Source organism: the organism of the source record quoted next, unplaced genomic scaffold (genome assembly GCF_019419815.1).
Source record: "Pyrus x bretschneideri cultivar Hongxiangsu unplaced genomic scaffold, Pyrus_bretschneideri_v1 Contig4, whole genome shotgun sequence".
Taxonomy (NCBI): domain Eukaryota; kingdom Viridiplantae; phylum Streptophyta; class Magnoliopsida; order Rosales; family Rosaceae; genus Pyrus; species Pyrus x bretschneideri.
This window is the reverse complement of record NW_025999723.1, coordinates 5,611,759-5,625,947: the sequence shown is the minus strand read 5'-3', so window position 1 is coordinate 5,625,947 and position 14,189 is coordinate 5,611,759. Positions and strand designations below refer to the sequence as shown.

Here is a 14,189-nt window from a genome sequence, read left to right as displayed (position 1 = left end):
CGGGCTAGAAATTCCAATCAACATTTCCGACATAGATTCACAGCAAAAAAAAGTCACACCTTTTAATGCTTTACGTTCTACTTCTTAACACCGTCAGCATCTTTCTCTACAACTACATTGATCTTCTCATACTTGAGATCCACAGCCATTGCAGGAAACACAGCAAGGTACACCAGAATAACAGAATTCATCACATTTTCGTGTTAGAGATCACAAACAAGATTTGCAACATACATTCACAGAAAAAAAAAAAATTGCCACGCCCTTAAAGACCTTACGCTCTACTTCTTAACACCATTGACATCTTTCTCTACAACTACATCGATCTTCTCATACCTAAAATCAACAGGCTTTGCAGGAAACTCAGCAGGGAACTCCGTGTGCCTACTGATGATAATAGCCCACAAAAACAGCACCACAAATGCCACCAGTGCTCCACACCCAGTCACGAAGATCATCCCAGCAAGAACTGTCAAAGGGCAAACCCCTTGCTTATCCATGCTCAAATTCTTACCGTGACCATCCAAATACCCCCTCGGATTCACAGGCAGAGAATGCATTGACTTGGGAACATTTCTAAGCCTAAAATTCCATGAATACACACTGCTAATCTGCGACGACTTGCCATTCGAATTTGACGAGCTAATACCTACATACACATCCTCATCTCTCCACATTCCCGACAAATCTATCCCATACGCTGTAATCGGATTATCAGGCCTCGATTCATCCACCTTGCCTAGCCTAATCTCCAATCGTTTCGAACTAGCATCATAATCAATCCAACATTTCAACTTTTCTCCACTATTTAGCACCAAATTCAATTCAGAAACATTACCAACAGCTAGAGATACAAAGCTACCAACATCTACCCCTATGTGATTAGCATTCAAATCATTCATATCTCCATTCATTTCAGTATCAAATTCAATACCCAGAAATCGATCCTCACCGTTAATCCCAAAGGGGAACTTCGCAGACAATCTGGACCCCAAATCTCCGGGAGCAAAGACGAGCAAGAGGCCGTCACCGCCGCCAGGCGTCATCGAGAATGCGAACTCGGTGGAAAACGACGCCGGGTTGCTGAGATTCCCGTAGATAAATTTAAAGGGTTTTCTGCGGAGGAGAAGACCGGAGCTTGAGACCGACGGCCGCGTAATGTTGACATAAGATCCACCGCCTGCTAGCGCGGCGTCGCCAAGGAGGAAAATTTCGGAATCGAAGTTGGGGTTGGGGTTGCTGTTGCTGTTGTTTAGGGGTTTGGGCTCGGAAGAAGAAATGGGTTCCGCAGCTAGGGTTAGGGTTAGGAAGTAGGAGGAGGAGAGGAGGAGAATGAAGGGGAAATTGCAGAGGGAAATGGTGAAGTTCGCCATTGTTGTTTGCACAAACCAGCTTCGTCTTCGCGCACTTCCCAAATCAAAGCGAATTCAGCGATTTTCTATTTATCTCCGATCAGAAAATTGGATTTTCCGTATTTGGTAAAGCAGCTTTGCAGTTTTTTTGTCCGAAGAACCCGCAACATATATAGGCTAAACGACGTCGTATAGATTTCATTCCCCGACACCCTCATATTTTATGAAGCAGAGGACGACCTCAGTCAAATGTAGTTTCTTTGGTCAAATTTTATCCACATTTTTCTTTCCTTTTTAGTAGTTTCTGTTAATTGAGGTGGCTTAGTATTAGGGTTAAAAGAGAAGGTTTAGATTTAATTCTAGTTAAAAGATAAATTTAAGCTATATTATTGCCGATTTATTATGAGGCTAAGCACAATTCTTTCTCATTTAGTATAAATAATATTGTTTGTTTAAAAAAAAAAATGTTATTGAGGGCTTAGCCCAACAAACAAGTGGTATTAAAAAGACAAAAGCCCAAACAAACCTAAACAGAAACAAACCTAAAGGCCCATTTAACATATAAATATCCAAATCTACCACATGCCCTCAACACCAAAATTAGAGTGGGTAAGGCCATCTCCAATGGGGTGAGAGTCAAAGGTCCAAAAGCCAAAAATAACATGATTTGGCCAAAAAATTCATCTCTAATCGATGGCTAAACTATAGTTTTATAAAGTCCACTAGACTATAATTTAGTCAAAGGGGCACCTGGCTAGCCAAATGCAGTCCCCTCTTAGCCATTTCTTGGGGCCTAGCTTCTCAGTTGCAATAATTGATACAAATTCAGCAACTAGATTCAAAAACACTAATGGTAGTTTAACTAAATTAACCAATAAATTTAAAGTATAAACTTAAAACTAATAAATTATTGAGGAGGCTATGTTTAGTCCCTTCGGTTGTACATGATATATGAGTATGGCTTAATACTATTCATTAAAAATAATTTTTTGCAAGACTATAATTCTGAAAGGGACTATATGTACCTTTCAGTTGGAGATAGCCTAACTGGCAACCCAAAGAATCAAAAAATTAGAAGGGCATACCTTTTCTTTTTCTTTCTTTTATTTATTTATTTATTTATTTTTATTTTTAATTAGGGAAGGGCATTCTATGGTGCCTAGATTCTGAATTGAAGAGTTGGTAATTGAAAAAAAAAAGATATAAAAAATTTGGACTAATCCTTGGATTTCAAGCACCTAAGTCATCTCTAACCGAAGAGTTTACAGGGCCAGAAGGTCGAAAATAGCCTTAAAACTGTCTCCAACTGAAGGCCAGGCTAAATGGCTCGTGGGCGCCACTGGACAAAAAAGGGCCAAAGGGCCAACCGGCGTGCCCAAATGAGCTAGCCAGGCTAAAAAATTTGAATCTCAACGACTAACTGACGTCAGCTAACTGTTATTTTTTATTTTTTATTTTTGATAATTTTTTTTGGGCGAAAAATGTAAAAAGAATATTTAATTAAGGCCTAGAAAGGTAATTGGTTTTATGTGGGGATGTTGCTTTTATAAGCATGTTTGATTGCTCAAACTTCTCCCACAGCTTATGTGGGACAAATATAATGGGTGCCACACATGCAAGCTTTTGCTTGCTCAATTCTCTCCCGATGTGGGACAAATATAATGGGTGCCCCAAATATAAGCTTCCTATTAAATATGGTAAATATGCATTTATACATTTAACTATCTCAAACTAAGTTGTACTAGTAATTGGACACTTCAATTACAAAATTAATTTAACATACAACTGTTAACCGTCGCAAGTAAACATGAAAGCGGCGCCAATTACTACGACAAAGTAAGTGTTTTCACAATTTATTTTAAATATTTAATTATATTACATTTAATTTAAGTTGTCATAGTTTTTAAATTTAAATAATAAATTATGTTTGGCCCTATGGCTCTATGGCCCTTTGGTCTTCGGTTGGAGATGGTTTTTTGTGACAGGGCTAAAACGAGTCCTATGGCCCTTTGACCCTCGGTTGGAGATGGTATGAAATATGGCCCTGCACTGTTCATTAAAATATTAATTTCTTAGAGGGTCAGATGGCTAAAATGAGCCATCTAGCCAGCCTTTGGTTGGAAATGGCCTAACTTTGTTGACTCTACTTGTGTTACTACTAATGTTTAAAATTTCTTTCATACGGTTGGACATTTCCATGAAAATATCCAAGGAATTCAAGAAAAATATAGAAATGGAGGATGAAGTCTAACATTCACCTCATATTAGAGAAACTCTTGAGTTTAGGCTAAATCGACATATATCGTCGATATTTCTAACACGTTTGTTAAATATTGGAGAAACTTTTATATTTCGTTCAAACCAATGTTTAACAATCTCTAAAGTTTCATTTTAAATTTTCATCATTTCTATGGAAAGCAACCGATGTTGGAATTCGACATATCTATCGATATTTTTACAAATTTGCATATCGATGTTTTTACCAAATATTGATATATTAAACACTGGTTACTACAGAGGAGATTTAACACTCAGAGTCATATGTGGTCTTACGTGCCAATATACAATTGATTTGGGATATTATGCTACACAATGTTATAAAGTCATCTCTAGCCAAAGTGCTTTAGGCCACAATTAACCTTAAAATTGGCAAAATCAGTTTCCAACCAAAGGGTTAAGGGGAATCGACTAAAAGAATTAGGCTAAGTTTGGCCTCAAAGCAGACAACATGTAACCCCATGACAGGTTAAGTTTAGCCCAAAAAATTAATAAAATAGGAAGAAAAATAAATAGCTTAAATGATTTGAGATGAAAAAAATTTAGTGCTAAAGTAGTCCTTAAAATATTAATTTTAAGATCTAAAACTTAGCCAAATATAAGCTTCCTATTAGTGATGGTAAATGTGCATTTATACATGTAACTATCTCAAACCAAGTTGTACTAGTAATTGGACACTTCAATTACAAAATTAGTTTAACATACAACTGTTAACCGTTGCAAGTAGACATGAAAGTGGCGCCAATTACTACGACAAAGTAATTGTTTTCACAATTTATTTTAAATATTTAATATATTGCATTTAATTTAAGTTGTCGTAGTTTTTAAATTTAAATAATAACTTATGTTTGATCCTATGACTCTATGTCCCTTTGGTCTTCGGTTAGAGATGATTTTTTGTGACAGGGCTAAAATGAGTTATATGGCCCTTTGACCCTCGGTTGGAGATAGTAAGAAATATGGCCCTGCACTGTTCATTAAAATATTAATTTATTGGAGGGCCAGAAGGCTAAAATGAGCATCCTGGCTAGCCTTCGGTTGGAGATGGCCTAACTTTGTTGACTTTACTTGTGTTACTACTAATGTTTAAAATTCCTTTCATACGGTTGGATATTTCCATGAAAATATCCAAAGAATTCAAGAAAAATATAGAAATGGAGGATGAAGTCTAATCTTCACCTCATATCAGAGAAACTCTTGAGTTTAGGCTAAATCGGCATATATCGTCGATATTTCTAACACATTTGTTAAATATTGGAGAAACTCTTATATTTCGTTCAAACCAATGTTTAACAATCTCTAAAGTTTCATTTTAAATTTTTATCATTTCTATGGAAAGCAACCAATATTGGTATTCGACATATCCATCGATATTTTCACAAATTTGCATATCGATGTTTTTACCAATACTGATATATTAAACACTGGTTACTACTGGGGAGATTTAAGACTCAGAGTCATATGTGGTTTTATGTGCCAATATACAATTGATTTGGGATATTGTGCTACACAGTGTTATAAAGTCATCTCTAGCCAAAGTGCTGTAGGCCACAATTAGCCTTAAAATTGGCAAAATCAGTTTCCAACCAAGGGGTTAAAGGGAATCGGCTAAAAGAATTAGGCTAAGTTTGGCCCCATGACAGGTTAAGTTTAGCCCAAAAAATTAATAAAATAGGAAGAAAAATAAATAGCTTAAATGATTTGAGATGAAAAATTTTAGCATTAAAGTAGTCCTTAAAATATTAATTTTAAGATCTAAAACATAGCCAAGGACTACGTTTAGCTCTCCATAACTGGAGATGACCTAAGAACTTTTTGACCGAGTCATTTAGCATATGAGCATGATATGTGCTAGCTCATAGGTTAACTATAAGGCACCAAACATGAAAGATAATAATGTGTGGACTCGACTAGTACAATTAGGACGGCCATATATCCTACTGTGATATAAATTTCCAAGTTATTTGATAGGATAATTAGTTGTTTTCTATGATAGATTGAAAACCTAATCTTGCACCTACAGCATCCCGTTATATGGAAGTTTTTCTCCATTACGAAAAATCTGTAGCTCTTCTAACTAACCATTTGTCCACGCACTAGAGCTCTACTTGTTCATTTTCTGCCCTAGATTTTCATGCAGTTTCGAATTCCTTCTCCCTGCCTAAAGTGTGCACTTATTATTTTGAATAATTCCTTGTCGTGCAATTTGAATTTCATCTCTCTGTAATTCCAAATACAAGATAATACTTCCATTCTTTTTTCATATAGAAAATGGGGTAGCTTTGATAACAACTTAAGGTTAGTGTTCAACTTTATAAACACATCTCAATCAAATCCCCCAAATATTGAGGCACAAAGAAGAAAAAAAATCCTCAAGATCCCCAATACATGGCTGAAAATCGAGTCCCACAAAGTGTAAATATTAAAAGGAGGAAAGTTGAGAAGAAATAGGAGTGGAGGGGTTTGAATTTGGAGGCAAGTCAAGGGTTTTTGGGTCCCTTTGGTAGTTGCCTCAGCAAAGCAACATCCAATTCCTTCCGATGGATTGAAAAATCTTCAAGTGTGTGGGGGTTTTGTTTTGGCACTTTGTGTGTCCTTGATAAAGCTTTGTGTAGTGCAAGAGGGAGACAGTTGGGGTACATATCTTACAACTCAAGATAATTTGTACACACACGACACTCACGCACACTCTCTGGTGCCCCCAAACAAATTCTTCTTCTCCCACTTTGGACCCCATCTCCATCTGCCATTTGAATTAGACCATTCGTTTTAGAGATATGGTAAAGATTTAGATGATGATGATGGTGATGATTACTATTAATTACTATGATGATAAACAATGATGATAGTTAGACCACGCAACATATTCTACTTGAGAATTCCCCAAACTAGATTTAGGAAGCTTCTGTAATCAAGGAAATTCTTTAGGGTTTCTTCATTATTGACAAATTCAAAGTGAAAGCTCATCATCTAATTGTTTAATAGTGCAAGCTAGCCTCCTCAACACTACAAAATATGTAGTAAAAGTAACATTTTCTTTTGTGGAGCTCATTATCTTTCACATGCACATTATATTGCATAATCAACTGTGTATTCTATGAATCTACATATCTCTTTTAAAAAGAAACAAAATATACATAAACTGACTTCAAGGATGGTTGACGCATGCTTGAGTCCAACCCACGTTATAGCTCTAACCCACCCCTTTCCCATTCCCCTCCCCACACCCCAATTTTGGGTGTGAAAACCATACCTAAAGGTATATATAATCAACGTGTACAAGACAGTTTTCAGTAGACAATTTTGTTATTTAAGTTTATCTATTAAGTTAATAACAAGGAAAATAATAATTAAGATGGTGCAAGGTTTGGGATCAGGTGACAAAATAAATCAAGTACGCCGGAGTATACTAGAATTTACACATGTGCCGTATGAGTGTAACAAAATCTGCCCCTTATTTTAAAATGAGATAATTGGTTAAAAGGACTTTTATACACTAAGGTCTCATCTCATCACATGTGGATGATGCCTTTGCCTTTGCCTTTGGTGCACTCAATGTGAGGCCCAAAAGTGGGGAAAAAGGGAAGTCGTTAAGTTTATAAATCATTTCTCCACTGCCTTGGATTCTAATTAAAGTCCTTAAAAGCATGTGATTTGGAGTGTCTGAGGTGGTGGAAATTGCAGAAAATAGTTAAAGTCGGCATACTTACAGTAATGGGTTTCTCACAATTTGTCAATTTGATCGTCAAAATAAAGTTACCTTTACAGAAAGGTGAAGTCAAATGTTGGAAGTAGGTACTGCAACGATCAAAAGTTTCAGAGATTAGGGTAAATTGTAACCCAAGACATCACCTCGATAGCTTCCACTTTTATGCTAATCATGATTCATGAACAGAAGAATCAAAACTTACCATCAGTTTCTTAATCCAGAAACTTATGTCTCACTGCAAAGCAAGAAATTTCGCCAGGATGAGCGAAATTTTATTAAAAAATATTCACCATAGATATGTAATCTAGTATTATAACTACATATAAAATTAATCTGTTTTAACCTATCTTTGTTCTAATGTAAATGAGATTAATTAACATCAAAGACCCCTGTAAACAACGAGAGTAACATAATCAATTGATCGTCTTCCAGAGTTGATTTCAGCTGGGTTTTAGCATCCAGCTATATCCCTAGAAAATCAGATCGAAAGTGTTCATATGGGATTTCGGGTTTGGTTGATTTATAGCTTTCCTTAATATTCTATATGTAACACAACAAATAATTACATAATTTAAAAGATATTTTGGAAGCTATATATGCAGAAAATTATCCGCAAATTATAATTGAAGAAACAACACAGATTAATATATACAAACCTAAAATTTTGACCAAGTTAATTTCAAGAATAATTTGGATAGAGGAGAGGTCATAATTAATCGTCTATACCATAAAATAGATTTTCGACATAATTGAAAGACATATGTATGGTAGAATCATAAGTATAGAATGCAAAACCCTAATCGGAATTCATAATTTGTGCCAAACTATGAGGATGTGCATGTTTTTATTCCAAATCAATGAAAACATTCAGATGTTGGCTGCTGAAAACAAGATTTTGGAAGCTCCATCTGAGAGAGAGAGAGAGAGAGAGAGAGAGAGAGAGAGAGAGAGAGAGAGAGAGAATAAGAGAAGATATATAAAAGTCTGAATTACCTCAAGGCAAGAAATTGTCTAGTTTGGCTGAACTCCTTGAACCTGTAAATAGTCATTGATGCATGCTATATAGCTATAAGTTTGAAGCTTCCAAAGGAGAAATCCAAAGGGATAGCATGATCCAAACCAAATGATGGAAAGAAATAGCTAGCTGGGATCAATGCGATCCCTTTGGATGCCTCCTCTAGTTGCAATATACGAAACCAACCCAGCGCTTTGCTTCCTTCGAAACTCTCTCCCTCTCTCTCTCTCTCTCTCCTGCAGAGGAAAATGGAATTTGAGGGCGCCTTTGATATAAAAGAGGGAGTGAGTGCCATAACCTCTTCATCTTCCCTGTTACTATTCATATATCCGTAAGTGAATTATTATTAGCACTTCAAAAATCTTATTTAACACTTTAAACTTTCTATAATTAGAAAGACAAATACACTTATGAGGAATGTAGAATGAGATTTTTTGAATGCTAATAATATTTCCCTATCGGTAATACTAGGTATCACTAGTATTCTCTACACACACTTTTTTATTTGGCCAATAAAAAGATGTCACATGTTTCTGGTTTTTTCAAAGTTCAAGAAAAATTAAATAACTTGTCTGTTATTTTTTAAATAATAAAACATGTGTTAAGATATGAGTGGCCAAATCAAAGGGTGAATACTCACTAATGAGTACTTGAATATTATCCTAAATATATTATTTTTGTAATCAAAATAAGTAAATAATCAGAAAAAGAAAAGATATTTACTAATACGATTTAATGATAATTTAATTATTTGTAATTGAAATTGGAAAGTCTTAGATTCGACTCTTAAAAAGTGAAATTGATACTAACTTATTATGGGGTTTAACTCAAGTTTAAATTCTTTGATAAAAAAAAGAAGAAAAAAGAAAAAAAGAAGAACTCAAGTTTAAATTTCATATAAATAAGTGTCATTTTCAAATTTCTATCAGTGAGAGTTTATGAATAACAAATTCTGTATTCAAAATCCATTGTTCTTTTAGGTTAACCAAACAAAAAAATTAACAAATTCTAGAAAATAAATTTTCGTCATTAATCTAAAACTTTCTTCATCTAAACATAATGGAAAGATTTTTTTTTTTTTTGAGTACAATGATATTTTTACACTAAGGAGAGGAGGAGTTCGGCTAAGCCACATAATGAGTAGCCTAATTTGATATCGAATTCGCTATCTACGAGATTCGAACCGAAGACCACTCACCTTCAAGTAAAGATTTAATTTCAAGAGTATTTATTTATTTGTACAACTTCTCAAACAAACCAGACATTTGGAAAAGGTTTATATGCGTTGTGTGTCCGCGATCCCACATTAGAAGTCCCCCAACAAGTTGGTACAATGGTATTTATTTATGGTTTAATTTCTCATATATTCCCTCATCTAAATCAAGGTCTGTGGTCCAACCATGTTCCCCTCACACACCTACTCCTTTTCTATGCCTTCGCAGAGTATTAAACATTCATTTTTTTAACTGTGGTATTTAAATTATTATATTCCAAATATCAGTCAATGATATGACCCTATGATTGATTCTCAAATTAATATGGAAAAGAGATCATCTTCACATAACTTCCTCCTAATTCATCAAGTACAGGAATCCGGATCATTAAAATTTAATTCAACGGCTATAAATAGAGGCCCACTTTAAAAATTATAAACCTTTAACTGTTGGATCAAATTTTAGTGATTCGAATTTCCAAACTTGATAAATTAGGTGAAAGGAATCTAAAGATGATCATTTTCCATTAAAATGTATTAGCTAGTGGGATCCACGAAGTGTGTGATTTAGTCAATCAAGGCACCAGTTTTCCTCAAAGACAATCAACGATCACATCTTAGTTTCCATAAAAAAAAAATAAATAAATAAAAAAAAATCAAGGATCACATCTGTGTATTATTGTCAAATGTAATTCTGTAAAATCATGTAAAATATGTGGTGCCATAGATCATTTAAGATAATAAAATTAGAGAGAATGAGTGATCTAATATAGAAAAAAGGAATTAGTTTTTTAGATTGACATAAATTTTTACTTTGATTCGTACAATAAAAATCAGTAGAAATTGTTCATGAGTTTGCCTATCGTAAATAATTATAGTTATTCTGTGAAAATTCTGTCAAATTCCTCATTAAATTATCATGTGAGAAACCACGTGACCATTTTTTTAAGTGTATTTTTGTCACGTAAGAGACCAAGTAATCAAAATGATTTATAATAAACAAACCCAAGAACTTCTGCCTATTTTCATTTAGAGTGAGGACTTATATCAATCTCAAGATTATTTTAGCTAAAAAAAAAAATCACACAAAAAATGTTAAAGTAAATTTTCGTGCAAAACTTCAAAATATCCTCACTCTTTAAGAATTATGGTTGAAATGTTGGAAACCTTAGTGTTAGTCTAATGAAGTTCTTCCGTTTAGTGCCAATAAAAGGAGCATTTACCAAACCAAAAAGAAACGAGATAATAAAAGACACAAACGATGATTTATTCAGTTTTATTATCTTTTCTTCAGACACCAAAGTGCGAGCAGGACCATTACTACGCAGGCCTATAAATGGTGCACATGGATACGCACCACAAAATATGGTATCAATCTCACTAACAATATTGATTAATTTCTTAGCCGTCCACTCACCATAAATATACATGTAATGCTAGGGAGATCAAATTTAGAGATTAAATTTGTAAACTAAATGATGTGTCACTAATAAGAATAAACATGTTTATTAACGTGTAAGTAATAAACCAATCAACTTCTATATTCTTTAGTTTTCAAAACTTTGTCTACAAATTTAATCTCCTTTGCATTATTCTAAATATACATGTATAACTATACGAGCTCCTCCTTAAAAGAGATTCCGCTCCACTATTCACGAAGTGAATTTGATAGTATTCTTGTATTGCATGTATGGTGAATATGTAATGTCTACATATATAGCACCCCTTGTACTATAAAGCTAAAAATAACAAAAACAACTAGCTATAGACAATCATTATCTCGTCAATACTTCGTTGCTATACGAGCAAAGCAACAGTACTATGATATTCGATTGTGTAAATAGTAAAGTAGGAGTCATGCTGAGAAGCTGGTTCTATACATTTATATTTTGCAAGTTGTATATGATAAGAAATGAAGTCCGACTATTGAATTTTACATGTTATATATGTTATAACATAAAATTAACTTCCAATCTTGGTGTATTGCTAATGCAAACATGGCCACCCACCACATGAATTTTTTGCAAGATTGATTTATGGATGGGGTCCTCTAACCATTATCGATCTTCAGTTTGTAAAATGATTATGCATATATATATATATATATATATATATATATATATATATCTATAAGTGTGTTATATTAGTGGATTTTCACCTTTTTCCTCAACCCGGCAGCCCTTCCAAAACTTCTCACTTCTTAGTTTTTAGTTCCTAACTAAAAAGTAAGAAAAACTTGTAGTACCAGTGACTTGTAATCCTCCACAAATGGTAACTATAGTGCAAAACCTAAAAGGGCAAAACACCATATTCTAGTGGTTGGCTAAACAGCTAATCCTGCTGCTACAGAAGTCATCTCGGCCGTTCAAAATGCAGGGGCTGCATCAAGATTGCTCAGTTGACCACTCCAGATCATGGTGGATGGTGCTAGATCTTGTCCATGCTAGTGAAGCAAATAGATGGACCATAGCCACAGAGCAGGTTTGTCGATGGTGCTATAGCGGCTCCACCATGCATGCATATATATTTTACCTTCCCACGCATAATGTGAAAGTGGGGTAATTTGTGGTTGGCTTATACTGTCTGATGTGACTTGGAAATAGGGTTTTGGCTCACCATATGTCTCTTGTTTGTAGGACACAAGAATTATTATCTCTCAGGCCTTGTAACCCATCTGCTGGATCACCACGGGAACTTGAACGAACCTGTCAATTGGCTACTGCTGCTGCCCTATATATTTCAGATCTTCATCTCGCCCATCCCATGCATGCGGTATTATTCATCGACCAAGGGCCAACAGCTTCCACTCACACACCTTTTTCTTTTGTTGAATTCACCAAATGGAATTTTAAGTGAAAAATATAATCTGAAAAACGATTTTGCATACTAGTTCTCTCATTTAGTATATTCACAACAGGGATGTTTAGCAGTAGAAAAAGTGAGTAAAAAACTTCTCAGTATAAGTTTGAATCTAAGATCATGACGACTTTTTCCTCCTCCTGTATTTTTCATGTATATACATATATATATGTGTGTGTGTGTGTGTGTCTATATATATAAGGACTTAAAACGGGGTCATTTAAAATCGTACCTTTGGAGGTCCTACACAGACTACCCTCTTGGCCCTTATCTACAATTCCTTTAATTGTTGGATGTGGAGGGTTTGGACCACAGCCATTAGCACCATTATGAATACACAAGATGAGAAAGTTTCTGTTTTCCATCCATCAATTGTACTAATGCGTATGCACAAGAAGAAAACATCGATCAAAATATGTATGTGGTGTGGTTATAGAGAAGGTGTGTGATTTTTTCTTGGAGAAATTAGGTTCTTATTCTTATTTTTTCTGCTTCATTGATTAAAACCTTATTCCTTTTCAAAATTTGATTAAGGTCCTTCGGTTTAATAAACGCCATTAATTATTCAAAAACAAAATATTTACATGTAAAGATAATTAAGTTTTACTTTTAAATATATTCATTTAGTGTTAGAAACGTTACATTTGATATATTATATTTATGGCTAAACTTTTTATCATATATTTCTATTTCTAGTTTGTACCCATTTTTAATTTGCAATCATTTTTTATATTGTACAAATTTTCTTTTAAATTTTAATTTGTACCCATATATTAATTTCTTTTTGTTCCTTATTTTTTTAACTTTTATTTGTACTCATAATTTTTTTAACCTTTTATTTGTACCCATAATTTATTTACAATGTACCAATTTTTTTTTTTTTTTTACAAATGTACACTTTGTTATACGTAAAATGTATCTCTATTTTTTTTGTAAGCACCATTTTTTATGTAAAATAAATCCATTTTTTAATGTAAAATCTATTTATTTTTAAATCTAAAATGTACCGTGGTTTTTTTTTTTTAAATATAAAATGTACCCATTGTTTTCTATATAAAATGTAGCCAAATTTTATTATATAAATGTACTCATTTTATAAGAAAAAAAAATCGAATCAAATCCCTTTTTTTTTTATTATCTAGAATGCACCCATAAGCAATTATTATTATTATTTTATCAAAACCCATAAGCAATTTTAAATAATTAAACTGGTAGTGTAAATGAAAGAAGAAAAAAAACAACGGTTGAGTCTTTATTGGTATTATTGCATCTCTTTTATTATTATGTTATTTATGTAGCAAGAGAGGGACTTCAATAAAAAATCTAAAATGCATAAGGTTTAAGTCTATAACAGTTAGGAACTAGGGATCGCAACTAAACTATCCTTTTTTTCTTTATCCTTTTGTTTTTTGATAAAGTAAAATTAAGTAATATTCTGTTATCTACGAATTTTTTTTTTTTTTTAACTCAAGTACAAGGAAACGCGTACACTACGTACCCTAATAACCAACGGATGTAAAGCACATATGTGGCAAAAGTATTACTAATCATCCGGGCCTAAGGTCAATTATTAATTCTCTTAGCGGTAAAAAGTTTGTATTGTATTAGATTTAGACAGCTAGAAGAATTGGCACTGCATGTGGCTAAAGTTGGTGCAACAATCAATCTAGCATTTTCAACAATATATAATTAATTTAATGCAGTGTCAATTGCTATAACCTAAATCGTGCAAACACGACATGATCGAAGGAGTGGTAGACCCAG

General features: G+C 33.7%; 1 protein-coding gene and 1 long non-coding RNA gene across 4 annotated transcripts; both read right to left on the bottom strand.

Moving 5' to 3' along the window:
• Positions 1–281: 281 nt before the first annotated feature.
• LOC103942994 (L-type lectin-domain containing receptor kinase VIII.2-like) lies at positions 282–1,373 on the bottom strand. The gene has a single exon (XM_009353183.2). The coding sequence runs from the start codon at positions 1,371–1,373 to the stop codon at positions 282–284; it is 1,092 nt and encodes a 363-aa protein (XP_009351458.2).
• Positions 1,374–5,864: 4,491 nt separating this feature from the next.
• LOC125468953 lies at positions 5,865–8,599 on the bottom strand. Of its 3 annotated transcripts, XR_007251298.1 has the most exons (4): positions 8,332–8,599; positions 7,541–7,573; positions 7,390–7,427; positions 5,865–6,372 (listed from the first exon to the last, which is right to left on the bottom strand). It is a non-coding gene; the product is annotated as an uncharacterized LOC125468953 (long non-coding RNA). The 3 variants fall into 3 exon arrangements; XR_007251300.1 differs by having other exon boundaries at positions 7,390–7,573; XR_007251299.1 differs by lacking the exon at positions 5,865–6,372 and having other exon boundaries at positions 7,299–7,573.
• Positions 8,600–14,189: the final 5,590 nt, after the last annotated feature.

Coding starts and splice junctions, on each gene's coding strand:
- LOC103942994 (XM_009353183.2), bottom strand. CDS start 1,373: ATGGCGAACTTCACCATTTCCCTCTGCAATTTCCCCTTCATTCTCCTC.